Source organism: Taurulus bubalis (assembly GCF_910589615.1).
Source record: "Taurulus bubalis genome assembly, chromosome: 1".
Classification (NCBI taxonomy): Eukaryota; Metazoa; Chordata; class Actinopteri; order Perciformes; family Cottidae; genus Taurulus; species Taurulus bubalis.
Window position 1 is genome coordinate 12,655,392 of NC_136589.1, and position 27,864 is coordinate 12,683,255.

The following is a 27,864-nucleotide window of genomic DNA, read 5'->3' on the forward strand; positions in this document are numbered from 1 at the left end:
CTGTGAAATGAGAAAGGTAAAGCGTCACCTCGCATCAGAGTCTAAAGACCTCAAAGCTGGAGGGCCACTTCCTGTCCCTGGTGAATGTGTGTGTTCAGAGGGTGGTGTGTTGTTGGGGGTCAGACACAGAGCAACGCACCAACCAAACCCCTCGAGGTCTCACTTTAAACGATGCATGGAGTGTGTAGGGACACAGCAAGTGAAATGAAAAGGCTCAGTTCTTTAAAAAGGTCAGTTCACCCTAACTAAAAAATTAAAAAACACAATTAGCCTTGGTGCTATCTGGTCATGCATATGGGTTTTGGTTCTATTTGCTTAAGTTTGGCAATAACTGCCATCACCACATTGTGATGCAGGTGAATGGAATTTCAATTTAATTTCAGAGCTCAAATTAAGCTCAAATTAAATTTTAAATTCTCAAAAGCAAAATGTCTTTTCAGACGGTGCCCCTGTTGCTCTGGGGCAATAGTTGTGTAACCCGTTCATACAAAGCCAGTCTCCTTGTGACCGCTTGTCACAGCGTGTATATGAGTTGGGGAGTAACGGCGCTCTAAATAATCCCCTCGACACGCCGTCCATCGATTTCATTGGGACAATTTATTTTTCGTGAAAAACTAGTGTCGACTATGACATTGTTTCTGGAAAAACCTGCATTGCATTAAATGTTATTTGTCATTACAAGGACAACAGAGAAGATTCTTAAAGACATGGACGAATAAAATCAAAACAAACTCACCATCTTGCGACGGGATCACACCATCGGGCAAAGGGAGACAAATTGCTCATTCCCCAATTCCTACCCCGCGACTTTGGACCTTCATTTTGATCTAAAGTTTATAGTTGCATCTTACATGGCTGTGACGCTATCGCTGTGACAGAATCTGTTCTCAGACAGAAATATAAACACCTGGCAAAGTGCTCAAAACCGCTACTGTGGCAGTTTCCAATACAAAGTCTCTTGAACCAAAATGTGCCATGATGTGGATCCCATGGGGTCCTAAATTAAATCTGAAGGGTCACAAGGTACAAATCAAGAAAAAAAAACATGGTATAAATCCCAAACTAAACAAAAACATGTTAGGTATCAAATTAAACAGGGTTACAATAATATATAATCCCGAAGTACAACCTCTAAACACAACTCAAACAATAAATATGATTAGGGGTTAAGGTTTGGGTTTATGGATAGGGTGGGGGCTTAAAGGGCTATGAAAAGAAAAAGATATGTCACACAAAATGATGTTTACTTCTTTTGTAATATTGCATATGTGTACCTCATAACTACATGAAATCCTTAAAATCAACCCGCCTGAGCAAGACAAATCCAGCTCTGGCAATAACCTGTAATCAATAGTAGTTGCTTCACTTTACAGGTCACAATCCAAAAAGGCCAGGAGCCGCTGCATTAATAACTACGGACCATCTGGAGATGGGATCACACCAGCCGCGACTCCAGAACCAGGCCAAGGGCGCTACTTCCGACCACGCACATCTTCAAACTCAGCCTTCATTGTGAACTACCCGCCTGTAAAGTGTCACGATTGCACGGTCGCTCCAGTATCCCAGCGACAGAGTCTGCCCACAGACAGACATATGAAACACTCACACAGGCTCATGAGCTGAAAACAATACCATGCTTTTAGTATTTTAGTATCCAGCCAAACACTACCACCGTCATCCCATCAGCAGACGTACAGGCTGGAAAGCTGCACATAATCAAACAGAGAAGAAGAGCTGGGTGCTCTTCATATAACGCCACATAACCTTCATTACCCTGCACTAATAAATCCTCCCCTCAAATAAAACCTGTACATAGATATTCACAGAGTGCAATGCAGATAGGTGCGAGGCTTTCTCTCTAAATGCGCCTCCAGCTCAAATAAGATCCACAGAGACCAGTATTTGCACACATATAGCATCGCTCGTCTGTGGAGAGAGCCCCTTCTGCAGCTGCAGCCATCGGAGCTGAGCATTCAGTGGTTCACTGGTCTGGAATATATTTGCCGAGGAAGATGCACGAGGGGGGAAACCCGCACTGACTCCATTACATCAGAGACACACAGAAGACGAGCAGGACACTGGACTCCACACTCGTCTCCTCGTCTCCCTCGTGCCTTATGGTACCGAAGGAAAGAGAGGATGGAGGGAAGAGGATCAAAAGGAGGGGAAGACGTGGGTGAGACAGAGACCGAGGCGGAGGGGTCAGCTCGACCGGTGCACGCTCGGGGAGGGGAGGGGGGCCCCACTGCCCAACAGCCTCGTCTCCATGGCAACGCGTGGCCCCTGCCTCGGTCCTGGGGAGAGTGGAAGTGACGGTGGCGATCTGTGCGCGTTCCGTATGCCTCATTATGTGGGGAATGAAGTGAAACAGCCAAGGGGTGCATTTGTTCTGCGTGGACTACCCCTCAGCTGCCAAGCGTCTGTCTATTTATAGAAATGAAATGAAAAGAGAGAGAGAGGGAGAAACTGACTAGAAAAAGCACAGAGGCCATTTCCCCGCTCACCTCCCTCCCTCCATGCAGAATAAGTCTATTTTTTGTTGTTTGATTCTGCAGCTCTCTGTCAGTGAGTCAGTAGACGTAGAGAAGGTTAAAGCAGTGACCACAGCTTTATGTGGGGCAGCGGATTGATAAAAAGAAAAGTATATATATGCACACCTACTCTACATTAAACATGCAATAAAAATATTTTTTTCGCATTATTGATCTCTGTTTTTTAAATGAATCATTATAGTCTATAACATTTCAGATGATGTCAACCATCACAACTCCCCACAATCCAATGTGACGTCTTCAACCTTCTTGTTTTGTTTCACTAAGAGTTTAAAAAGCAGAGATGTTCCATTTACTGTGATTTCCATTGAACGTTGAACGATGAAAGTAGTAGGAGAGTAGGAATTACAGAATGTAGATGCCGTAAATGAAGAGTGTTGATAAAACCATGAATATGGTCTAAACAAGGTTCCATATTCACTGCGGATCCCGTTCATTCACAGGATCAAAGATTTTCTATTTTACTCAAGGAACTGAATAATCATGTCTGTAATAATACCCGTGATAATTAATCTTCATCTGGAGTGTGTGAGAGTGTGTGTGTTCGGGAGGAAGAACTTTTCATTCATCAGCGGCCAAACAGACTGGTTCTTCTGCCGAGTGTTTCCACATCAGAGCTGTGATGATCTGGCAGCAGAGGAAACCAACTTGCAGGGCCACAAATTAGAAGTGAAAAGCTGGAAGGAGCCCCTGGAAAATGCAAAGGAATATTATAGTCATTCAGTGTTCCAACATGGCTCTTGTTTGTAAGAGCTCATTAGTTCTCCCGCTCGTATAGCAAAGTAGTAAATATTGAATTTGATTTCCTCTTTTCTTAGTGATGTCCATTGAATATTTGATGTTGGTTTCTTGCATTTTCGAATTAAAAATTGAACAGCACGTGAAGAGGTTGGCCCTCACTCAAATTAGGACTCCAGGTCATAATGCTTCCCGAACGCGCTCTTACAGTAGCGAGGCCCCCCGGACTGACCTATTTTGGCCTCTGACGACTACACCCAGTGCTGCATCTCCATAAAAGAACCGCAGTGCGCTGTAATGTCTCATCTGCTTCAGCGCTCTAAGGTCTCCTTCACATGGTTGATTTGAAGCGGGCTCTATGGAGAAGCCAGGAGGCGGTATGGCTTTGCACAGCGAGGAAGGTTACGTTAGTTTATAGTATAATGCGCAGCCATAGAGGCTAATTGTACACAGCAATTCCTCTCAAGAATATGGAAAAACTGGAATAACGGTCAGTTCACTCAAATCATTTTTGGTTGAAAACAATATGTATTACACAGCGCTGTGCCATCAGTGTCTGATTTAATGTACAATATATAACAATCTGTTTATGAACTTACACTTATATTTTATTGAATATTTAAGAAATACCTATTTTTAAAGGGTTTTTGAATGGATGGTTATTTTTTTACAAATCTCACATACCATCATTTGAGACCAATGAGAACCAATGATCTAGAAGTCCAACCCAGAAGCCACATCCTCCAAAGAACAGGTCAGATGGTCAGATAGTCCTCATGCAACATTTAGTATGATCTCATTTGTTGTGTGTTTCCCTACAAAAGCCAGAAACACATGTCAATTTCTGCTCGTTACATGCATACAATATTTATAAAATAAACTTCCGTCTTCACAGGAACCCTACTCAATTGGGTTTAGTCAACAAAATGACTTTGTTACTTTGAGTACGTTGGTGCCATTACTGAAGTATGCAAGGTACCTGACTAATAAATAACGCCGGCTCTGTTGGACCAGCCTGCCCAAAACTTAGTATGCTAAAAAATATCAGGATGTTCTACTTCGAATGCAGCAGCAAATGCAGCTGATATACGAGTAAGAGGGTCAAATTTCAAGGTGCCATGTTATGAGGAAGTAGTATGTGACAGTTGAATGCACACTACAGTGTGTACTTTATCAGAGCAGCTGCAGTACTTACTAAAAGTGAAAAGTATGCCATTTGGAGTGCAGCTTCAGTGTTGCTACTTTCCCAGTCAGAAGCGGCAGCGTCCTGGCTGCGGTTTGGATTTCCAGACATATCTAGTCACAAGCAGCCAGGGGCCGGCCTGTGGAGCCTCCAGAATAAGTTTGTGATTGACCTCTAAGATTACAGATGCACCAATACGTGACCACTCTAAATTTAGAAAAGGCCTCTTCAGAAACAGAAGCAAACACCACACGTATTTTTTATTTATTTGTATCAACACAGAACGACAATGGTTAGATCTGATCTGCCGATTCTGTGACAAATTACTTGATTCCCGGGTTTTGTGGATTAGAGGCGGCTTCACGGCAGCTCAGCCGGAAACTCTGAAAACAAGCACGACAACAAAGCAAGAACATTTCCATCTGAACAACCTGTGCATGAAAAATAAATTAATCCTCAAGTATGAGCTGTTTGTGTCCCGTAAATTCCAGATCCTGAGAATCACTGGGTATTACAGTGACTCAAAAATCATGAACATAAAAGAATGTGATTACAGAAAATGGATCCCAGGACATTTTCACACAGACCTCTCTACCTGAAGAATATTCATTACATCCTATTCCCAATCTGAGCGTGGCAGTACATACATTATCTGTCAGTCACCCAAACATTACTTACAAGACTTGCAGCAAAAATCATGTCCCTTTGCTTTGTAGAACAAACAAAAAAAACTAAAAAAAAAAAAAAAAAAGGGACCGGTAATACTATTTCCATTAAAAACGTAATAAATCCACAGCATTGCAAAAATAATAACTGTCAGAGAAACAGATTACTGTCGAGACCTATAAAGCCTGAGGAAAGGCTGGACTGTTGGGTTATTTATTCTTTTATACTTTCAACTGGTAAATCAATGCAATACTGTAATAAACAAAGACTACAAGCTTTTGTCAGAATCTAAATAAAAGTAAAACTAAGAATTTGGATCAATAGAACATAATTTATTGAGACATGGACATCATACAGACATATTTTTTCCTTCCTTGGTCTCCGTGTGTCCAGGTAAAGTGCAGCAGCACATAGGTGCACCCCCTACTGGTTGCTTCTATTTTAAACTTCTGATCGCCAGAGTGGAGAATAACGACCGTCAGGTGACCACTTTGCACTCGAGTGAGCAAAACAATGGAGATCAATGCATCCTTGAACTTATGTCAAGGTGTTGGGCTCATGGGGCGTGATCTTAAACCACTTGTAGTTCTGAATGCGTTAGAACCAGAAGGGACCACAACAGTGAGCAAAGCTCAACAATAAACCAGGACCACACAAGTCGAGTCTGTGCCCTGAAGCTGCAGCGCCAGCACTTGTTGGGTCTCAGCGGTGGCATCACCACAAGACTCCGTCCATTAACAATGTCCGCTCCGTCCCGCTTCGGGGGTCTGTGTTCAGTCCGATCCCGGGCCTCAGTCCTTTTTACTCTGCCTGGAGCGCTGCTGCTCCTGGTACTCCTTGGAGTCCTCCCAGGGACGGGGACCGCGGATGTTCTTCCACTCCTCCAAATCCACCTGCTTCATCTTCTGCAGAAAGGACAGAAACACAACAACAGGAGATGAGGTTTAAACTTCAGGATGCCAATGATTTCACATTGGACCAGACAAAAGAGTAAACTACCCCTCCCCCTCACCTCTGAAAACATGAACATGTGCTCATGAATGAACACGAGACGTGCTTTGAAATGTCCATATGTAGAGAATTCTGACCATCTGTGTGGTCACACAGGTGAAAGGAGGTAAGAATTAAGCAGCTAGTGCGCTTCCTCAGAGCAGCTTGTCAGAGGGGAATATCTTAATCTTTCCGACGTTGGATTAGCAGAACTGAGTCGGACAACATCCACAGCCACCTGCCTCCCAGCAAAGACGGTGTGCAGTTACCGCTGTATTTAAACGACAGGGTGTCTCCACGACGGACGGCTTCTCACTACTTTTCTTTTTTTCCAGGCGCATATTGTTTACCAGCTCCATTTTGTGCAGACAGACCACACTAGACACCTTCACCTACTCTCCCTCAGGGTGCCCGGCCTTCTGTCTCCTTACCTCGTACTCCTCCTCCAGGATGACTGACTGCTTTTCGATGTTCACTTTGGCCTCCAGTGAGGGATCCAGCTGAGAGAGAGAGAGAGAGAGAGAGAGAGAGAGAGAGAGAGAGAGAGAGAGAGAGAGAGAGAGACACAGACATTTTATGATACAGAGCTTTCTGATAAAAAGTCACGCATTGACAAAAAAAAAAAAGGAAAACAAATCAAAGCGATGAAGAAAAAAAAGTCAAAGATGTTGAGGTGCTCTTTGTTTGAGAGATGGATTTGGTGGGCAGCAAAATTAAAACATTTAAGAATAATTAGCAAAAATAATAATTATTACAGTTTGAGGGGTTTGTATAGTTGCAACTTTCGACTGAAGCAGCTTCTCCTCCTCCTCTTCTTTGTGTATTATTTCGTTAATGTATAAATGTAAAAATTACGTGTAAAAGGGTTTTGGGAGAGAGAGAGAGAGAGAGATAGAAAGAAAGAGAGAGAGAGAAAGAGAGAGAGAGACCGATGGAGCTTTCTGGGTTTCGCAATTCAAATGTATTTTTCCCCGAGAATAGGACTGAAATGAATCCCATTCTGAATCATTACTTTTAATGAGTTATAATATTTCACAGTAATAATGCCGCAGTTACCCGGATGACTGATGAGTTTCATAATTTCATGATTGATTTTTAATTAGACCTACATTACTACAGCAAGTAAATAATATATGGAATATTTTGCAGCTTTTCGACGGGGGAATTAATAGCCCAGGTTATTAGTGCGATACCTACTATGGTGTTATTAGCTTTTTTTCCAACTGCCACAAGACTGAATCTCAAAAACAAGCTGGGAGCATCGAAACCTGGACAGGGAAGACAAAAGGCCTTGAAGTTCATCTCTTCCTGCGGGCTAAATTAGATCATTGAAGAGAAAATACTAATTGGATCATACAGTGACTTAACCCTTAGACAGCAGTTTTAATGATTTAAGCAGGTGAATATCTTTTTGAAAAAAATAATGGAATCGTCTGATAACAGCTCCAAAGTAAGAAGCGCAAGAGCGGTTTTAATCATGCGCCTTCTGACAACTGTTCAGATATTCCATATTAAATTGCATGTGCACACACACGCTGAGCAGAGTGGAATCTTTGCTCCACAGGGTCTGAGAGGAGAGCGGCTCGGTCCGCCGGGGGCCCCGTCAGAAGAGAGCGAGCCGCGTGGGGGCAGCTGCACAGGCTCGCTGCCAGGGGCCATCATCAGCCACAGTCTAGTGCCGCCTCACATGGACAGTAATAAGAAAGGATGCCCCTGCCATCTGGCTCCCACCCACATGACGTGCATCGGCATTTGTCAGAGTAAAATGGCACAAAACAGCTACTTCCCCGTCGCAGCCAAGCTCATCAGATTGCAATGCCTTCTAATAAAAGGGATGGTCTGCTGGCATTCTAATGAATTGTGTCTGTCATTTAATGAATTCTTAGAGCTTTTTCTCACTTATTGCTCTCGTATTGACTCACTAAATGCGTTAGAAAAGCCTGTCAATGCCGTGTGCCTGCAGTGTGTTAAATGATGGATAGACAATGCATCTAATTCTGATGATAAATAAGTCAAAATCAACCACACAGCATTTTCAAATCACAGCAGTCCTCCTAAACATCTCTGTATGAGTGCTATTTTTACATTTTCCTCTTCATGTTAAAATCATGACGCTCAAGTGCAATTATTGTTCTAACCACTGGGAGGAGTCATTGCACACTGGCTGGACAGAGACTGTCTTTTGGGCATTGAAGCGATTGCCCACTGGTTCCTTGTGATGGTGAAAATGTCAATCTGTTAATCTGCCATCACGTTTGTCACAAGCAACTCTCCATCGAATATGTGTAATGTCAGAGTTTATTTACTACAAACCCTTTTCCTGATCCTCTGGGCATCATATCGGATTTGTGTAAACTCTCGCAGGCCGAAGGAACCTCCAACTATGAGCAACTGAAAAAACATTGAGTACATATGGTGAGTTAATGTAATCCTAAATACTCTGGTAACTGATGTTTGGGCATTGCAGAGCACTTGATTCAATTAAGTTTGTCAGGAGTTTCTTCTAAATAATGTAACACTAGTGCCCACACAAAACCTTTTACAAAATTGTTATTCAAGCATTATTTATCCAAGAACAAGATTCATTAGCTCAAAATATGCAGCCCATTACTGTACAGCCTTCCGAATACTGAACTAAAAACATTTCAACAAAAATGGAACATTTCATTTATGAAGGTCGGGTTTATTGCATGTCCGACAGTTTGAGCAACCGATTATTTTTTTGCACCACTTGTTCATATATAAGGGTGCTAGACGTCTTCGACAAAGCCTTCATGCGGTTAAACCCCACTTTCATATTTGTGAAACCTTTATTTTACTTGAGATAACGAGTGTGATCTCTTGGTTAATCTAGTCAAGGTCTGACAAGTCTAAGCAGTGGGGGTTTGATAATAACCACCTGGTCTGATGCCATGAGGTTTGGGGGGAAAGAATTGTCACATCCATAAGTTTTCAAAAGTAGAATAAAAGTTTCACAAATCAGAAACTGTTTTAATCCGTTATTTAAGTCTACTTGTTTGTCAAGTTTAGGTTTGACCAAGGTACATGTTTTGTTGTTGTAGGATATTTGATAGCTGTGAAAATCTTACATTTTATTGCTTTCACGAATACAGGTTTCACAAATCTGAAAGTGGTTTTAAAACAACGTCAAGTCTTTACCTAAACTGTCTACAACCTTTTCCTAACGATAAGTCAAAATTGTCGTATTGAGCGTCGTTGTTGGACTGCTGTCGTGAATATTTGACAGAAACCGTTTTAGTTGAACGTGTTTAATAAACTAAGTGTATGCATACATTCCTATTGCTTTTAAGCTATTAAACATGCACAGGTTGCCACAACAAATGCATCGTGGTGCTGATCAGTTTACAGTGACAAGTCTGTACAGCGCCTTGGATAACCTCTACTTTACCCTTTAGCACATACTCTTAAACTCCCATTAAACAAGAAAATCGATATTAGCAATACTAAGAGCTGGATATGAGGTGAGGAACAGCACTAGCTAGCATAGACTGTGTATAAGCTAGCTAGCGATACATTGTGCTTTGAAACGAGGATTTAAAAAAGTATAATTAAATGTATGGATCATTTTGACTTTAACATAAACAGTAAAGGGACAAAACAAGTCGCTTTGACGTTTGACAGCAGCGGCATGTTACAAAACTGAGCTCACATGCTAGCAAAAGTGTGAGCTAACGAGCTTATAAAACGCTAGTAAATATGTTATAACGTAAAATAGAAGGTACTTACAAGCATAGGGACTCCATATTTGACTGTTTTATTTTTCTTCAACGCCTTTAAGGTAAACATGACTTTTCTCTCCAGCTACAAGTCCATTTGTGCAGGTCAAAGCAGGGACGCGCTTCCTGAATGGGTGCAACGCACTAAACTGTCCGTCGTGTTGTGAAGAGTGAAAACGCGATCGAATGTTCCTGTGTGTGTCGGTTTAGTGGCGGCGATGGGAAATGTATTTATTTTTTATATCAAGAAAGAAATAAGAGAAAATATTATTGATTGATGAACTCCTCTCCTCTCCTCGTGATGTTTTCTTTTCACACATTTTGTTAGTTGTGTCTTCTCCTCGTTACTCTCCTCGCAGTGTCTCTCTAACAATCCAACCTCAATCACTTCAACCTGTGAAATAGAAATACACTGTGGAACATAGTTAAATGTATTCTGTCTGTATATATAATATTCAGTTATTGTAGACACTGTGGTGTTTTTACTGTTTATTATTTATATCACTTGTTTTGATTTTTAGCATGTGTCTTGTGTGCACTTTACCTCGTTTGCTGCTGTAATCCTGTAAATGTGCCCACTGCGGGACTAATAAAGGATTATTTTATCTCTTATCTAACTTAATACATTGGCATCTTTGCACGTTTTACTAAAAGCACAAGAACTTTGTACGATTGCTGACTATTTCAAATGACACAGAACAGTTGTTATATTTCCCTACAATCCCTTCAGTCCACACTCCTGCTGACCCATTCAGGTCAGGTCATCAAGGCAGAATCAAGGCTGGACTTCCAACAGCGCAAAGCAGGAAAATACCTCTGGTGAGGAGACGCTCATACCATTCTCATGTGGCAATTTAAAAAAAGCTGTTAAGGAATGTTGCATTTCTGTCCTGCGGAAAATGAAAAACACATACCTAATCCTTATTCACCATAATCATGAACACTCAATAATCATAAAGACTGAAGAAAATGTCCCCACAGATTTAACTCAGACTAAAACTGGGTACAACACACCACCCGCACTATCATCATCAGGGTTCTAGTTTCCTCAGGCCCATGTCATGCAGGTAATAACTAACTTCGTGTGGGAGTATTTTTGCCTCCATAATTATTTTAATGAGTGTGGGTTCTGTTCTTACTTGCTCCTCCAGGGACAAAGTGATATATACATACTGCCTGCAGTTTTATGATACAGGCATTTACTTTTCAGAGTCAGCTAACTGCACAGACTGTCAGAGTAAATCCATTAAAACCACAAGTGCTCCCTGTAGCAAACAGAGAATAAGAAAAGAAAATATAGCAATCTTTTCTTTATTTCAATTTTTGTCTCATATTTTCAATCAGGTGAAGAAAAATACCTATTTTTGTTGTTCAGTATAATAAAATATGTTAACTTTATTCATTTTATGAAGTAAAACAATGACAACAAGAAAATAAAAACAGAAACAAACTTTTTTTTTTCTCTCTCCCTCTTTGTAAAACTTCGATATTTCAAGCTGCATTGCGTGGGAAGCAAATACAACGGAGACAGAGTGGGAGGGAGCAGTGAGGAGGAGGAGGAGGAGGAGGAGGAGGAGGAGGAGGAGGATAATGACAAAAAGATAAGGCCAGAGACATACAAAAAATGAGCATAGTAGGACAGGAGTTTGGTGAAGGGGCAGTTGGAGGATGTGGCGGTGATCAGAGCAGGTAGGCTGGTGGTCCCGGGTCAGGACGACTGACAGAGTGTTCAGAGGTCGCTCTCTCCGTACAGAGCGGTGGAGAACGACATATAGTCGAGGGCTCCGGGCACGCCGTCAGGGCCGGTGTAGGGGGCCATGCGGGCCATGCAGTACTCCGCCTGGTCTGGAGGCAGCTCCCGGAGCAGCTCGTCGGCTAAAATGTAGTTCTGTCGAGGATGAGAAAAATAAAATAAAATGTCTTTAATGTTAGAACAGCAGCTGTACGCTATCAGTACATCCCATATTAAGATGGTGAGATCGTGGGGAAATAAAATGAGATTAATATGACGAGCAAGCGCGTGGATTTAGAATTCCTTTTGACACATGAATATCTATATGTGGACGCGGAATTCAAAAGACACAGTTATGTGTCTGCAGCTCATTTTATGGTTAACCAATTGTAGTGCTGGAATAAATGAGTGGCTGGAGAAGGAAATCAAACATTGAGCAAGTCAGAGAGACTTTGATATTTCAAGCTAACAGGGATACAAGTGCAACCAGATTTACATGCTGCTCCATATCTGTTGGATGTGTAAGTGGGTTCTTATGTCTTTCCTCTTGTGGTCGGAAACAAAAGTGATTTAATGAATAATTTGGGAGCCAAAGAGTTCTCTGGCTTTATGATCTCCTTTTTTGGTGGTTTCTGGCATTAAAATATTGTGGTTGTCAGATATTTAAAGTTGTCAATTTACAAATCTAACCGACACAGTGCAACTATATCTTTCATAATAGAGTTGTGTTTCTGGCTACCTGTTGAACTCAAGTCAAATATCTCCTCTTCTTAGAGCGACGACGCGGATGATAGCAATGAGAATGAACCAAAACAGGAAAGTTCACTCTAAAACCAAAGAAATGAGCTGAAAGAAGCGTAAAAAACGACGAGCTGAATACTTTCACATATAAGTAGTTGTGCAATCCATTGTTAATATAAAATATTGATTATTGCGGCTTTAAATGCACCACTTAGTTGTTGTTTAAGCCTTTTTGCTTCTCTTGCCTGCCACCCTAAAAGTGTATTAAAATGTTCATCTTTTGGCCAGATGGAGCTGAATCTAGGAACATCTACTCAGCGTCGTTATCACAGTGTTTCTCTCCGACACCACGCGGCTGTACCTTGTCCCCTGCCAGGACTTTGAAGGAGGCCATGACTTGGTCGGCAGTGTCTGTGTCGGTCGTCTCGCGGGACATGAAGTCGATGAAGCCCTGGAAGGTGACGATGCCCATCCGGTTGGGATCCACGATGCTCATGATGCGGGAGAACTCGTTCTCACCCTGGTGGCGACAGAGAGGAAATGTGACGCTCGGTAACGGCAACAAAAACACACAGAAAAGGGCATATATTCTACATACAGAGATAAACCTTGGGAGATCTTAACTTCGTCACTGTATAACACAAATACATATTACAGTGAGTTTAACATTTATTTAAATGATCCATGATTTATAATATATTCTGTTATATATTTTGGAGCTCTATTTGAGAAAGAAAAAAGCATCCTTCTAAATCTAAAATCAGATATAAAACATAAAAAAGAAAATGAAGGTTATGTTCATCCATTACCAATTCCAGATGCTCTCATCAATCACAAACAAACAAACGTTCATACTTGAAGAGCGCTCATGGCTTTACCAGGTTGTAACCAACGGAGATAAGGCAGGTTTTGAAGTCTTCAGCGTCCATGATTCCTGTTTTCTTCTACAAGGTCAGCGATGGAAAATGAAACCAGGAGGAAGAGAAAGATGTGGAGTGGCAGGGACAGTGGAGGGAAATGATTGGAAGAGTAGAGGATGAACAAAGAGTAGAATTAAGGAGTAAAAGCCGCAATAATCCACAACGTGGACGTTGCAAGGCGTGGGGAAACCACAATGGAAATTTAGACAGGAAGGATGAGAAATAAAGGTGGGAAGAGAGGGGGAATAGGAAGTACAAGGGGGAGAGGGGGAGTACAAAAGAGAAAAAAAGAGAAGGAAACCAGTTAAACCTCTGACAGCGGGGTCGTGGCTACGATGAAGTACCTGTGTATCGTTGGCGATATCGAAGCCCAGGCTGATCAGGCAGGCCTTGAACTCCTCTGCGCCCAGAGTGCCCGAGTGGTCCTGTGGTGTGGGAGGCCAGTGCCAGGCGAGGCGTCGGGGGCCACAGGCCATGCAGCAACACATACAGCGAGGTCAGTGACGGTGAAGGGGGTAGATGGGAGGGGGAGGTAGATGAGGTGGTGTTGGGGAGGAGGAGGAAGAGGGTGGAGGGAGTGCACCATGCACGTGGGGGTAAAATGAGGTGAGGGGGGTGGGGGAGGGGGGTGAAGGGAGAGGGCCATGCATGAGATAGAAAACAGAGAACACAGTGCATATTCATTAGGATGTGGCAGGTTAACACACGGTGGCAGCAGTGCTGCCATGCTGGGCGAGGGCATTCAGAGGAGTTAATGTGCAGTGTGGCAGGCAGACTACGGGGCCCTGTGGTGAGGTTATTCATACCATTGATGGCACACACACTGAACATCACATCCCTTTACCTTTTTGTGGACAGCATTAATGCAAAATGCTCCACTAAACATGTACAATCGCAATCATTTCACCACAAACTCATATCACGTAAATGTAAATACACAGAATAATTATTTTCCTTATCAATTGATCTGATTATTTTCTCAGTTTAGTTTTTAATTGTTCGGCCTATAAGATGTGAGCAAATAGTACGAGTTAAAGCGTTAAGAATGTCTAATTGTGTGTGTGTTTCATTCTCACTATATTCTTGATTATTCTACTAATTGTTTAGTCTGTAAAATGTGAGAAAATAGTCCCAGTTCCCTAGAAGTCAAATCCTGGAGATATTCAAGTTGATAAACATCCAATCCTAGAATTTAAGAAGCTAAAATAAGTACATTTGTTTGATGAACTCAACATTTTCTAATGTTTATAATTGATGGACAAACTGATAAATTGGTTCATTGTTTCAGCAGTGCCATTGACTATAAACTAATAGGTGATGCGGCTCGACTTCCCTTCACACCAACCAACCATCAAATGTCAAGCTGAAAGCCTCAGAGAGGGACACATTCATCCTAATGAAATATGAAACAAAAGCACAAGTTCAGGTCCATAGTCGGCTTCCTGTGGGCTCCGATCCTCAACCTCAGGTATTGATTAACAATAGACCAGCTCTGGAAAAATGCATGAGGTAATGGTGGAGTCAGCAGAGCTGGGGTGAGGAGGAGGAGGGGAGCTGAATAAAAACTCATCCATAATTGGTGCTGTTTCTGACACGGTGAGCCCAAGTGTAAACACTATGTTCTGAAAGCGGGAGGGGGGGGAGCAGGTTGTATAGAAACTACCTTCAATGGTCAAATTCTCCATTTCTATTTGTCCTGCCCTGTATTTTTCTATTTAATGCCAATCTTCTTTTATTACACAATGAAAATAGTTTCTCTGGTGCATGAGGCAGATTCTGGCTGCCACTTTCCTTGATCTGCCTGAAAATGAATGTTGTGTCATCGTACGGAAAGTCCCTTTTTCGACCTAGCGGTAAGTCCAATACACAATCTGTACACGCAATGGTTTCTGGCTGAAGGGTCGTTGAAGGACTGTCGGGCAGCACAGGACAAACCCAGAAATTATGTATTCTCACCTTCACGTCTTTGCTTTGTTGATGCAGTCTAAATATATAGAAGACAAACCCGTTTAAGTTAAACATTTTGGGAAATACACTTACTTGCTGAGAGTTAGATGAGAAGAGTGACGCCACTCTCATGTCTGTGTGCTAAATATGAATGGTAGCTTAGCTTAGTACTCACAAAGCTCACTGATAAATCAGGAAGTCACTGTTCGCGACCAGGAAATAGTTTGGCACAAAACCCCCGTTACATGGAAAATTGCACGATTGTGCAAAAAACAAGATACAACATGCCAATTATTGAGGTTTAGAGGTACTGATAGGTGGACTTTAATTCCTTTGGACAGGGCTAGCTGTTGTTTTAAAACTATGCTAAGCTAACAACTCGCTGACTTTAACCTTAAATGTAAACAGAAAGATATGAGAGTGGTATCGATCTACTCATCTAACTCCCAGCAAGAACGCAAATAAACATTTCCCAAATGTCCAACTATTCTTTTATTAACACTAAAGCGTTTTTGTTTGTCTTTTTTATATTTCTCACTTGACAACATGTGTGTGTTGTGTGTTTCTAGCTGAGTATGAATGAGCAGCGTGGGACCTGCAGCCTCTCTCCCGCCTGCTGCCTCGTGACTCAGGACGAGTACTGACCCGGTCGAAGTGGTTGAAGGAAGCCCGGTACTCGTTCAGCTGTTCCTGGCTGATGCCCTTGGCATCTCGCGTCAAGACCTGGTTCTCGATTTCGTTGATGGTGCGAGCAATGGTGGTGAGAAGCTGCTCCCAGCCCACGCGGATGTGCTGCAGAGGAGAGAGAGGGGCACAATAAGTTTAAGGAAGAGACGCTTTGTAAAAGAGTCTCATAGGCATTGGTTTTAACTGGGATTTAGCCTCTATAAAAAAATGTAAATGTTTGTTTTAACCTGCATGGAGGATCAGATGACTGGAATTTTACTGCATCAGAAAAATACAGAAGACATTTTAAGTGCCACCACTGTGCACTTTAACTGTGAGCCAAAATGTCAATAAGCATGAACTGTATGAACAAGTGAACCAGTGATTCACAACCAGGGCTAATTGTATTCTCGGGGGTTCTTATCAAGATCATAATAGTTTTGAATTTGATACCAGTATTGACATTTAGATTTCATTTTTGTGTTTCAGAGTGCGTTTGCTAGTTTCAGTTTTTCAGATAGGTTTAGGTTTTGTACAGTTAGATTTACAGTAGCTTCAGTTTAGTTTAGGTTTAGTGTCCAATGTGAAGTATTGCAGCGTAGCGCCAACTACTTGAAGATCAAGTCCGTTCAATTTGTGTAGTTCAATGTCACGAGAGGGGATGGAAATTGATAATGTATCCTATTTTTCGGTAGTGATATATATTATAGGTAAAAAACAAAAAGAATTGATAAATTGCACTTCATTTCTATTTTTGTTTGTTAAAACCAGTAAAACAACAGAAAGGGTGCACATGGTCAGCATAAAGAGATGCAGACAAATCATAATTTACATAAATACAATAATACATCTGTCATTTACACTTTAAATCTGCTCTTGCTACCAAACACTCTGCACAGAGGCGGATTCTAGACACACACCTACATAATAGCTCTCTGCAAATGGGTCAGTGGATGTGCAGAATTTCAATAACAAGATTCATATGAATTATTGGCCAGTAAAACTAATTCTTGGCAGACAGGCAGGGGGTTTATAGTTTTCCAGCACTTGGCTGATGAGCCAAGAAGTTAATAATGTACACTGGAGACTGGAGGGAAAAGTGCAACGTCAGGAAAGTTCAGTATTAAACTCTCAAAAGGTTTTCCTGTGGTCGACTAAACATCCCGCCACCCTTTTGCTTTGTTCTCTGTGGCCATTTGACACCAACACAACATAAAACCAATTGGGTCAGATGAGCATGTCAAACAGACCAACAATAATCTGAAATGTTTATTGATTTATGTAACGCTTGGCTCCAGGTTTTTACCTCCATGGTGTAGTTGGTGTGCTTGTTGTCAAAGATGAGAGCTTCCTGAATGAGCTGGTGGTCTCCCTCCAGCTGGTCGATCTTTGGCTTGTAGTTGACGATGCTCTTCTCGTACTGGCGTAGATGTGTCAGCTGGTCCTCCAGGGTGCCGTGCATCTCGATTGAGATGCGGCCGATTTCCTGCAAGAGACGAGTACCGATTATTTAGTCATGCAGCACTGACGTCGGCCTCTCTGTGAACTCTGAACCTGCTCACACTGACCTCCATCTTGGTCTGGATCCATGGCCCGATGACATTGGCCTGGTTGGCAAACTGTCGGCGCAGGCGCTCATTGTTCTGCTGCCGGGCGTGTTCCTCAATCAGAGCCTGGTCGCGCTGAGGCACCAGCTGCCGGACCTACAGCAGGCAGGAGAGTCATAAAAAACAAACAAATGTGTTTTTAATGTGATTCTAAAGAAGAGGGCAGCCTGAAACTAGGACGAAGCATTCACTTAAATTCTCTCCACAGGATTTCAGCTTTTTGTAGAACAGATTCTTGCTCAAGTTTTAAATATAAAAACAAAACTCTTGTGCTGTTAATAAAGCATAGTTTGGGTTGGCAGTAACAGGTTTGATTGTAGCAGCGATGGCATATTAGTTAAATATGCTTCAGTCACTAAATACGCTTATTTCTTTTCTTTTCAAGTGTTAGATGAAAGAATCAACACTTGTGTCTGTGGCCAATAAACCAAAGGACTGTGTCTTTAATGTGCACACTTGAAACTGCTGGATTAAATGTTCCTTGGATAAATTAAGATTAAAAACTATCTTGAAGTGTGCATTTCCTTGCTCATGACTGATTTGAATTACCTTGTCCCATTTGGCGTTAACCTCCTGTGGGTTGATGGTGGTGTAGGGGTTGGTGCCGGCCATATTCACATGATAGGTTTGCACGATCTTGGCAATCTCATTGTGGATGCCCAGGATGGCTTGGCGCTCTTTGTCGGCCTCTGGCAGCGTGGCTTTGAACTGCTCGTGGGCTGTGCTTAACCCCTGAGGCACAACGCACAAACACAGGAAATGAAAATCTAAACCACGAAAACAACAATAAAGGCTTTTCTTTTCTCTAAAAGTAGAACAACTTAAAACGCACAAGTGCTTTTTGAAAACATTAACAAGAACATGAGGCAGGGAGAGTCTGGTTTCTGCTCTTATTGTAACATCAGGTGCCAGTGAGTGTACTAGTTTGTTTATTTAACAATCACAATTATGGGTCCCCAAAGTGGTCAAATCTCTGCATAATAACATAAACCGCAACAACAACAAAAGATGATATAATACAGTATGGATATTGTGCACAGATAATATTCATAGCTATTTTCTGGAACTTTTGGAAAAGAGAAGTCAAAGCTCATGTATTATTTGATTCCTCAGTTTGGTGCTATTCAAACGTTTACTGAACCTTTTCTTTGTTGTTCCGTTGTTTCACGTCTTATAAATGATGCATTTACACATTTGTAACAATTTACTTACTTTTACTCACATGACTACACTGTATTTAATCGTGTAAACCTACAGTACGTTCCCTTGGTATCATACTTGTAATGAGACTAGTATATCTGAATGTAACATCTACATACAAGTTAATAATCTATCTCTTTCCCATGTTTCCCAGCTTTACATTCAATTTAAACCAAAGTTTGACATTTTGGGAAATACATTTATTCAATTTCTTGTCGAGAGTTGAATGAAAAGAGCGACATTTACACTGGAATCGGGGAGAAACAGCTGGCCTGTTCTGTCCAAATAGTGATGAAGCGATATAAATAGCTCCTGGTCCTTTCTGTTCTCACCTGGATTTCCTCGATGGTGTGGACGATAAAGGTATCCTGCAGGTCCTCCATGGCGCCCTCCATCCAGTTGTTGAACGGCGCCGCCCTTTTGGCAAACTCAAGGTACAGCTGGTCGATGGTTTCCAGCAGCTTCTCAGTTCTCTGTTGAGCAGTAAAACATAAGGTGACCACACAAATCCACAAGCGTCAAGAAGGAACTTAAAAACAGAGATAAAGTGATTTTAGATGTTAAAAACTTAGAAGCTCATTTATCTTTAATTCTTTCTAAGCTCGTCTCACCTGCAAAGCCTCGCTGCGTTTCTGGGTCAGACCTCCCAGTGCGTCCCACTGGTCACAAATCCGCTGGCAGCGAGCGTTTACACTGGGGGAGTCGTAGTAGTCCAGCTCACTGGAGCACAAACAGAAGGGGGAGCAACAGATCGTTACCGGCATCACCACAGTTTCCATTTACATTGTTTACTTAAGCTTTGCTTGTTTTCTGTCGTTGTCTTTCTTAGATGTACTTATATGCCTTTATGATCCTGCGGTGTCATTTTTTTGTGTTGTGTGTTAAACATTTCTATAAGCATTCTGTGAGCCACTCGTCAGTAGGGTTGGGTACCGAGAACCGGTGCCATATTGGCACCGCTTCCAACACATCCAGTACCTACCGGACCGAAAAGCAACGCAGATTTCGGTGCTTCCTTCCGGTGCCTGAGCCGATTTAAATACTTTTTTTTTTTTTTACACTACTCTGTAATGTTGCTCGGTATATAGATACTAAAAAGGTAGCGCGGTATCCGTACGTTAAAAACGATAAGATGTTGATGTATCAATACTATTAAAATAGCGCGGATCAGAGCGCACTCCTCCACTCTCTGTCTGCCTGCATGCAGAGCGGGGCTCGAGGGGGCGGGGCTTCCAGCGCTCACACAACACTCACAGCGCGCACAGAGATCGCTGCAGACACGAGCACGAGCTTTTGAACGTCCGTCCTCGGCTTTCTGGAACAAATCTCTCCCAGTTGATATTAATGATAATGTGTAGTCCAGTAAAGCAGCAGTTTGTAGAATCCAACAGTTCTGTTGCACACGGTCCCATCAGGCCACCTGATGCTTGTGTCTGTTCTTTTTTTTTTATATATATATATATTGTTCATAGTTATAAGTTAAAAGGTTTGAAGCTGCAGTTTGAAGACAAGTGTTTTGTATGTATTTATTTATATTTATAGTATACTTTAAAAGGTTAATATATTGTTCAATTTGAAGAAAAATTTCCTTGGCAGTAAAAAAGTATCGGTTTAGGCACCGTTTAGGCACCGTTTAGGCACCGGTATCGTTTTAAAAGTATCGGTTTAGCACCGGTATCGGAAAAAACCCAAACGATACCCATCCTTACTCGTCAGGGTGGTGTTTCACTTGTTCACTGCTTCCGATCACTACAAACAGCAATCAATCAATAATGGAAGAACAGAACTCAACCCAACCTACTCTACTTCATCTTGTATTCATCAACAAAAGGCAGCAGAGCAATCATTTTCCCATCAACCCTGGATCCTGCTCATCACATCTTACTTTAACTCCTGAGCGATGGCAGCGATCTGCTCCACTCGGTCCTGATGGGCAGCCAGGTCGCTCTCGAAGGCCTCGTGTTTCTTCAGCAGGGCCTTGATCTCTGATAGAGAGGCAGTCTCAAAGTCATGCTTTTGCAGCATTTCCTCCTTACCTGCAGGGGGAGACACATAAAAGTAAAGCTAAGATTTTTTTTTTTTAAGTATCTCATTCCTATCAACTATAACATTTGCCTGTTTATAATGCTTGTTTAGTGGTGTTAAAACAAAATGACAACCACACAAAGGCTGTAATGTGTGGCTTTAGCAGCGAGCTTAAGCGCATGAGGCTAAAACACAGGAGCTGGATCTTCATATCTAGAAAGTGAGTATTTCTCCTTTCAGTACCTTCAGTCCAAGCTTCATGGATGGCTGCTTTCTGGCGGAATTTCTCCGCCAGGTGGTCGAGTCTTTCCAGCCTGCGAATCTCATTAAGGAGCCATTCTTCATAGCCTTTCTCTGCTCCCTCTAGATTGCCCCATGCATTGTTAATGTCCTGCACGAGGCAGAGGAGAAACACAACTTAAGACTGGAAACCAAAAACCAACCTTACAAGTTTATGCTGTACATGTTAATACTAAAATGAAGCTTAAGTTACGCTACATAGAGTCGCAAAATAAAACTGCTTGCATACTGAGTATGCATGTATAATTAAAGTAATTGAAAGAGTTTTGGAGGCCACACCATTTCCAGATTCATCTATGAAGGTCGTAATACTCAAGGTTATATTTTGGCTGCACTGTAGATGGACATTTTTAAAACAAACAAGCAACCAAGTGAGACACGGGTTTAAAAATGGGATCAAATGTCCTCTGGCATCATGTGCCTCCATGATTCATGTAAGCTGAAGTAACTCTTTGGCCACTGAAGCCCATCACAGTCGTGCACAGAGGAGCTTCGGATCTCAAACTCCTGTGTTGGTTTTCTGTGACCTACCGAGACCATCTTCCCCTCCGAGGGCATGAAGGCGGGACGGTTGCTGAGCCTCAGCTTGGTCTGCAGGGTGTTGAAGTTGATCTCCAGCTGGCACTTCTCCTGCACTTTGGGCGGCTTGTGGAGGCGGCGGTAATCTCGGAAGTCCTCCAACTTCTGCTGCATGGCCTGCATGGTGTTCTCGGGCATGCGGTTCTCCAGCCAGGGGATGGTGCGACGGATCCACTCCAACAGCTGTGGTGTTGATGGTGGCGTGGGTGTGTGTGTGTGTGTGTGTGCATTGAAGGGTGAGACGAAGAGAGAGGGGATGGAGAAGAAACAAGTACCATTCCGGGGAAAGAAGATGGAGATGCAAAGGAGAACCGTGCAGGGAAAAGGAAAAGGGGAAATATATGATGTGTAGTGGATGTAATTAATGTGTGGAACGAGGGGAAAAGAATACAGGTTGAGATAATTGGTTAGCTAATTGGGTTGTTGTTCATTTCTCACAACCAATTGTAACTCTAAGAAAATTTTATGTCTGAATAAACACATAAGGACCAAACCTGTGTTTTTGCACGTTTTATCCCATCTAAAATATGTTTCATAACCAATAAAATTGAAGGTTATTTTCTCAATTCATTGATTCTTTGGTCAACAAAATGTAAAAATTAAAACACAATTTCTTACAATCAGAAATTCTTAAAACCTAACCTGATCTGTTAAAATGTCCAACCAAAAGTTAAAACCATAATCACATAAGAAACTATTGGCATTTCTGCTTCATAAATCACCAATTATGGTAAATAGAAACAAAAAGAAATGCTTTCAAAAATTATTTGAAAAAAAAGTGTTGCAATACGTGATAAAACAGGCAAAAACTGTCTTATGAAAAACTGGTAGCAGGATTCTCTTTTATGCTTCAGCCTCAGCCTTTCTATCTCTATTGACCCCGTTTCCGGTCCTGACCCTGAGACCTGCACGGAGCACTCTCCCCCCGAGGGCTGGGAGGCGAGGGAGCGGCTTGAAAAGGAGAACGGGGAGATAGAAGGGCAGAGGAGGAGCAGGACAATCATAGGAACAATCGGGGGGTGCTCACATCACTGGCCAGCTTCTCATAGTCCTCCATCAGCTGCTCATTCTCCTGGTTGACAGCCAGCACCTTGCAGATTCTGTTGGCCGCTGTCTCAGCCTGGAAGATGAGGGAGACGGTGTGAGACGTGGATAGGAGTGAAGGCACTTTTTGTTCTCTAAAGTGAAAGTGCTAGATGTATCCAGTGATGGAATGTAAAGCGCTGTACTTAAATATATTAAATATTCTCCTTTATACTTCTAATTCACTGCAGAATGGAAATTCAGATGGAAAATATTGCAGTTTTCGGTTTTATATGACAACTGTATTTACTTTTTAGATATTTTACATATGATGATCTAATAAAATATAAGCACATTGTTAAAAGAAATTATGTTTGACCATGTAATTAACTTCCCTTGTGTTTAATTCTGGACAATGTAACCTTTGACTGAATAAATCATGGCCTGGTTGCCTAAACTGAGGCATTGTTGTCCACCTGGATGTCACCAGAAGATCCTGACCTTTGACGTATGAGCCCTTTGTCTTGAGAACAAAAGGCATGAAAGATACTAACTGAATGAAGCAACCTTGACCAGAGGGGGAGGATCCAGTCAGAGAATAAAAAACTAACAGAATATTAAAAAACTAACCCTTGTCCTGTGTAACATGCTCTGAGCATTACTAACGTGACAATACGGAAAGAGACTTTAGTCTCGTTCCTTGTCATCAGAGTGAGATTACAAAAATACAAAATATATATTAGTGTCTAGTTTCAGAAGCACATGAGTTGTTTGTACCGCTAAACTTCTTAGCTACTTCTATTTAAGTGACATTGTACGGCTCAACAAAACAAAACCATAAAGCTCATATTTCCAAAGAATTATACAAATGTGTGTGGGAGAACTAAACGATCATCCAACGACTCGTTTGATTTTTCTTGTGACCCTGTGAGGGGACTCGACCCCCAGGTTGAGAACCAGCAACAACCTAACCAGCTGTATAAAGTGGTAAAATGCTATTTACACATTTATCCATCAGAATCAACAATCTAATAATGTCCTATATAATAATATATCAGAAACACTTTACGTACATTTTGCTGCCAGTACTTCTGTACTTTCACGAAAGTAGAACATTTAAATGCAGCACATTATTTTTACATTTACATTCATTTCCGCCATTATAACTGCAACCATCCATCTCCACTGCCTACACAAGCACAAGAGATTTCCCACAGGAGTCATTTTGGAAATGAAGCAATAGATCAGCAACAATGCTGCAAGCCAGTAAAAACTCTGATGTTATTTCTGTAAAACTGTCTGATTGTGTGAATGTCACTTTAAGATGAATAATCTGATGTCTGTTTGCAGAGCTTTCTCAAGGATTTACTGTATCATATTGTACCTGTTGTCAGGTGAAGGAGCACCTCTGTCTCGGCACCAGTCTTTTTATACAGTGCACAGTGTTATTTCAGCCTCTCAGCCTCCAGACAGAGCTGGGGGAATACAGCAGGAGAGCGCAGCTCCCGTGAGAATAAAACCAGCTCCCCGTGGGGATAAAGACGGACTCATCCATGACACAACACCTCCTGAACACCCGTCAGTCTTCATCACTGGACTGGCAATGCATGAGCGAAGCAGAGTTTCCATGACAACAATGTAGTTGGTTAACCCGTTTGGTTCGAGATGAATAATTGTGGTCAGGAAAGAAAGAAAAAGAAACATGCACTTTATTAATCCCCTTGGGGAAATTCTTCTCTGCATTTGGCTCATCCCTGGATAGGGGGCAGTGGGCAGCCCTTTGGGGCGCCCGGGGAGCGGGTGTCTTGCTCAGGGACACTTCGACATGTGAGTCGAAGTGGGGATCGAGCCGGGGATCGAGCCGGGGATCGAGCCGGGTACCTTGCGGTTTCGGGACGACCACTCATCCCCCTGAGTTACAGTCGCCCGTTGTAAAGCTCGTTGGGAACAGCAGCAGAGTAAACAAAATAGAGAAAGAAATTTAAGAAAAATATGCAAAGTCTGGAGGATATGCGGCGGCTTTTAGCTCTTGGAAAAGTTTGTGCTGAAGTTAAAATCAAAATAAATCCATGAACAACCGTTGTGAATCAACCCAGACTGCACCATTATCGATTTCCCATTTTCGAGATGAATTAATTAAAAAGGCGGTATATAACCTCGGGGCACTGTCCTTTTAGAGCGTTCAGACACAAGATAGACTTGAAGCTCCCCCCCGCCCCCATCCTCACAGCGCAGAGACTGGCTTTCCCCACACAGGACCACTTCCAGTCTGCTTTGTCAAAAGATCACAGGGGGGGAAACTTGGCTCGGTGGGAGAAATGCTGCGGGGGCCTCCGACAGGAGCAGCGGGCGAGCTGCCTTAAAAGGAGAGCCAGGATGTGCAGGTCGTGCTTCTGTGAGCAAATGTTTGCACACTGGTTCTCCCTCCTGACGGCCACGACCTCGTTCACGATGACTTTGTCCTGACTTCAGAGGCGGAGGAGAGAACAGTGGAGGGATTGATTAAGAGAAAACATTATCACAGCTGTTCTGTGGAGACAAAGTGGACCGAACCTCTGGTCTTATTCTCTCGCGTATTATCAATATGTTTAGCGTCATTAAATTCTGTCAACTGCACATTAAAAAGAGATAAATTACTTATTTCCCAAGTTTTGACTCCAAAACATCCAAATAAAGATGGACGGCAGAAGTGACACATCTCCTGCCTTGAACTGTGTGCCGCAGACGCAAAGTTAAATTAACACTATTATTAGGGAAAACATTATCCAAGATTTTAAAATCCTGAGGTCATTTGTCCTGAAGTAATTTCTCTTCCATTTTATTTACGCAGTAAAACCTGCAATAACAGTCACTTGGGAGCAGCTTAAACTGTGAAGCAGCTTTAAGGTTACTTTTAATGCAATGCAACTAAACCACTTAAATAGGTTTCAATGAAGTTACTCTTTTCATTGTATTTCAATGTTTCTATTTGGATGTTTGTTCTTACATCACTTCTTATATAAATTAGGAAGCAAAGATAAAATAAAATATATAAATATGGATTATAGCATTTTCAATTATATTTTCTGTAAACATGCAAACACACTGCCTTTTGGAAAACTCTGAAGCGCTTAATTTAATATAAATTCATGAGCATTAGTTCCCCTAAAAGAAATCACGCAATTTAATTTTAATTTCTAGAATCAGCTTTAAAAACACTTAAGATGTGGAATGTGTTTGTAATTGTAGAACATAAACTCTCCACAGATCATTAAACTGCCCCGTATTCCCAGAAATATCATGACATGACATCAGTGACCTCACTGGATTTAACAACCCTGCATAATTAACCATATTCATATCGTCCATTGCTTTATATTTTTGTTGATGTTTTTCGTAAATAACAAAGAAGGAGATACTTTTTTTAATTAAGGAACAGAGTTATACTTTGGAAAACAGGTCAAACATTTGTATAATATTATAACTAATATTGTGTTTTTTTAATATAGAGGTTGAAAACTGTTACCAGATCGTCAGAGATGCATCTTAATGACTCAATGAACTGGACAGATAATACACAAGAGGTACACACTGACCCTTTCCTTGTGAAGGTAAAGTTAGGACTTTCATGTCCATGTCTGGCCAACAAGGAAGTGTAAGAGTGAAGGTGTTTAAGGTGAATTCTGCCCCAGAGGTTCAGAGTCTGAGGAGTGAGACGGAAGAGGAGTCGCTGTTTCTATGCGAGATGCCAGCGCTGTAAAACTGTGCGCCAGCCTGCAGTGGTTTCCTGACTCCTGTTCCTCAGGAGGTTCAACAGCTCCATTAAGAAGTGGATCCTAATAAAGATTTTAAGTACAGGAGGCTTAGCGCGTATCCTGTCTGTGTGTGTGTGATAAGTCTCTATTATTCTCTGCAAAGATCTCTCGCGGATTTGGCTCGTCTTTGGCATCATTTATTCCACTGAGGGTGTAAGAGCCTCGTGCTGGCCGAGCAGAAAGGATATCGAGCAATATACGCTGCTGGAGGAGGTCAGATAAGGAGGTGCTGAATAGCCGAGGGTTTGGTTTCCCACCCACTATAAAAAAAAAATATGAAGTCATTGCAACCCGCGGCACATAATATAAGATGTGACTTATGTGAACGTGTGTGTTTCTTGGAGTTCAGTGATTGACTTTAGAGACTCCTCAGCTCTGATTGGTTGTTTTTCTTTGGGGACAGTGAAATCTCGCAAAAAGCCATTAAGGAGCACTAAAAGGAGGCAGAGTTCGAGCAATTATGACAAAAAAGTATAATTTTTTTTAGCTACCAACTGCAGTTTTAATAGAAAAATATTGATTACAGCAGCTTTAAAAAAACCATGCCCTCAAAAAATTGCGGATGAATGTGGACCACTAATTCCACACAAAAGGCATCGTTCAACTTTCTTAAAAAGGTATTGTAATAGCTGATTTTGGGTGTCATACAGTGTTTTAGAGTCAAATGTGAGCTGCCAACAAAACAGGTGTCCGGTTATTGTCCGGTTATTGTTTGGAGAATTACTTTTCCTTTTCATTTCTCACCTTCTGCTTGCCCGAGAATGCGTGGTAGTAACACGACACATAAGTCATGACGGCCTTCTCATCTGGCCTCAAGGTGCTAATGATATCTGCCCAGGGAACAGGGAGGAAGGGGAGGGAGAGGACAGAGAAGAGAGAAAAATGCACAAGAGTAAAAGAGTGCTGAGACAAAAAGGGCCAGCAGGGGGCGCAATCACTAGAGGAGGCAACAGCCGGGGCTCAAGACGTCTCCAGTCTACCTAGAAGGTTGTCTTCAAGTTGGTTGGTTTTTAGGGGGAAATCACTTCTGGATTGGATGTGGGAAGTGAGCGGACAAAGTGAAACTAAAGTATCTGGGAAGCTCTGGCTCGGCTCAATATAGAGTTTAAATAAATGAACACAAGTGCCTCTAGCAGATCATCCAGAGATATGGTATCAAATATCTAGCAATAACTGTAAAATGTGAAGGATAAAGTCAGTCCAACAGAGATACAAGATAAAGTTTGCATGGAGGGAGGAACTTTCTCAACTTTTAAAACATTATATTTCCTTGTCTTTTTTGCCTAAACGCAGTCAAGTTTTAATTAAAGAAGCATCCATGTCACCCCTCAAAGTCCAGCTATGGTCTCACTGCTCTCAGTGAGGCAGACCCCGCCTCTCCTCGCTCTCTAGTTATAAACACAGACATTTCTCTTTTTTCTTTCTATCCCGAGTTGCTTAAACACAGCTGTGTTGAAGCATCTC

General features: G+C 41.9%; 2 protein-coding genes across 4 annotated transcripts in view; both read right to left on the bottom strand.

Annotated features, from left to right (window-relative positions):
• Nucleotides 1-5,475: 5,475 nt before the first annotated feature.
• On the bottom strand, nucleotides 5,476-9,989 carry cox16 (cytochrome c oxidase assembly factor COX16). Its single transcript, XM_079224200.1, has 4 exons — nucleotides 9,877-9,989; nucleotides 8,443-8,520; nucleotides 6,561-6,629; nucleotides 5,476-6,044 (listed from the first exon to the last, which is right to left on the bottom strand). Exons 1-4 carry the CDS (start codon nucleotides 9,934-9,936, stop codon nucleotides 5,931-5,933), a joined length of 321 nt encoding a protein of 106 aa, XP_079080326.1. The 5' UTR covers nucleotides 9,937-9,989; the 3' UTR covers nucleotides 5,476-5,930.
• Nucleotides 9,990-11,109: 1,120 nt separating this feature from the next.
• The window catches only part of actn1 (actinin, alpha 1), a 54,113-nt gene continuing 37,358 nt past the window's right edge, over nucleotides 11,110-27,864 (bottom strand). The window contains exons 9-22 of one of the 3 annotated variants that reach the window (XM_079224102.1): nucleotides 22,611-22,703; nucleotides 21,536-21,766; nucleotides 20,948-21,095; nucleotides 20,565-20,715; nucleotides 19,291-19,399; nucleotides 19,012-19,152; nucleotides 18,029-18,211; nucleotides 17,441-17,575; nucleotides 17,179-17,358; nucleotides 15,852-15,998; nucleotides 13,604-13,684; nucleotides 13,218-13,283; nucleotides 12,701-12,859; nucleotides 11,110-11,754 (exon numbers count right to left, since the gene is read on the bottom strand). In XM_079224102.1, the coding sequence (XP_079080228.1) occupies nucleotides 11,596-11,754; nucleotides 12,701-12,859; nucleotides 13,218-13,283; nucleotides 13,604-13,684; nucleotides 15,852-15,998; nucleotides 17,179-17,358; nucleotides 17,441-17,575; nucleotides 18,029-18,211; nucleotides 19,012-19,152; nucleotides 19,291-19,399; nucleotides 20,565-20,715; nucleotides 20,948-21,095; nucleotides 21,536-21,766; nucleotides 22,611-22,703 (1,983 nt within the window). In that variant the 3' untranslated portion in view covers nucleotides 11,110-11,595. The remainder of the gene's footprint in view (nucleotides 11,755-12,700; nucleotides 12,860-13,217; nucleotides 13,284-13,603; nucleotides 13,685-15,851; nucleotides 15,999-17,178; nucleotides 17,359-17,440; nucleotides 17,576-18,028; nucleotides 18,212-19,011; nucleotides 19,153-19,290; nucleotides 19,400-20,564; nucleotides 20,716-20,947; nucleotides 21,096-21,535; nucleotides 21,767-22,610; nucleotides 22,704-27,864) is intronic. The other 2 variants (XM_079224101.1, XM_079224100.1) reach the window with 2 other exon arrangements.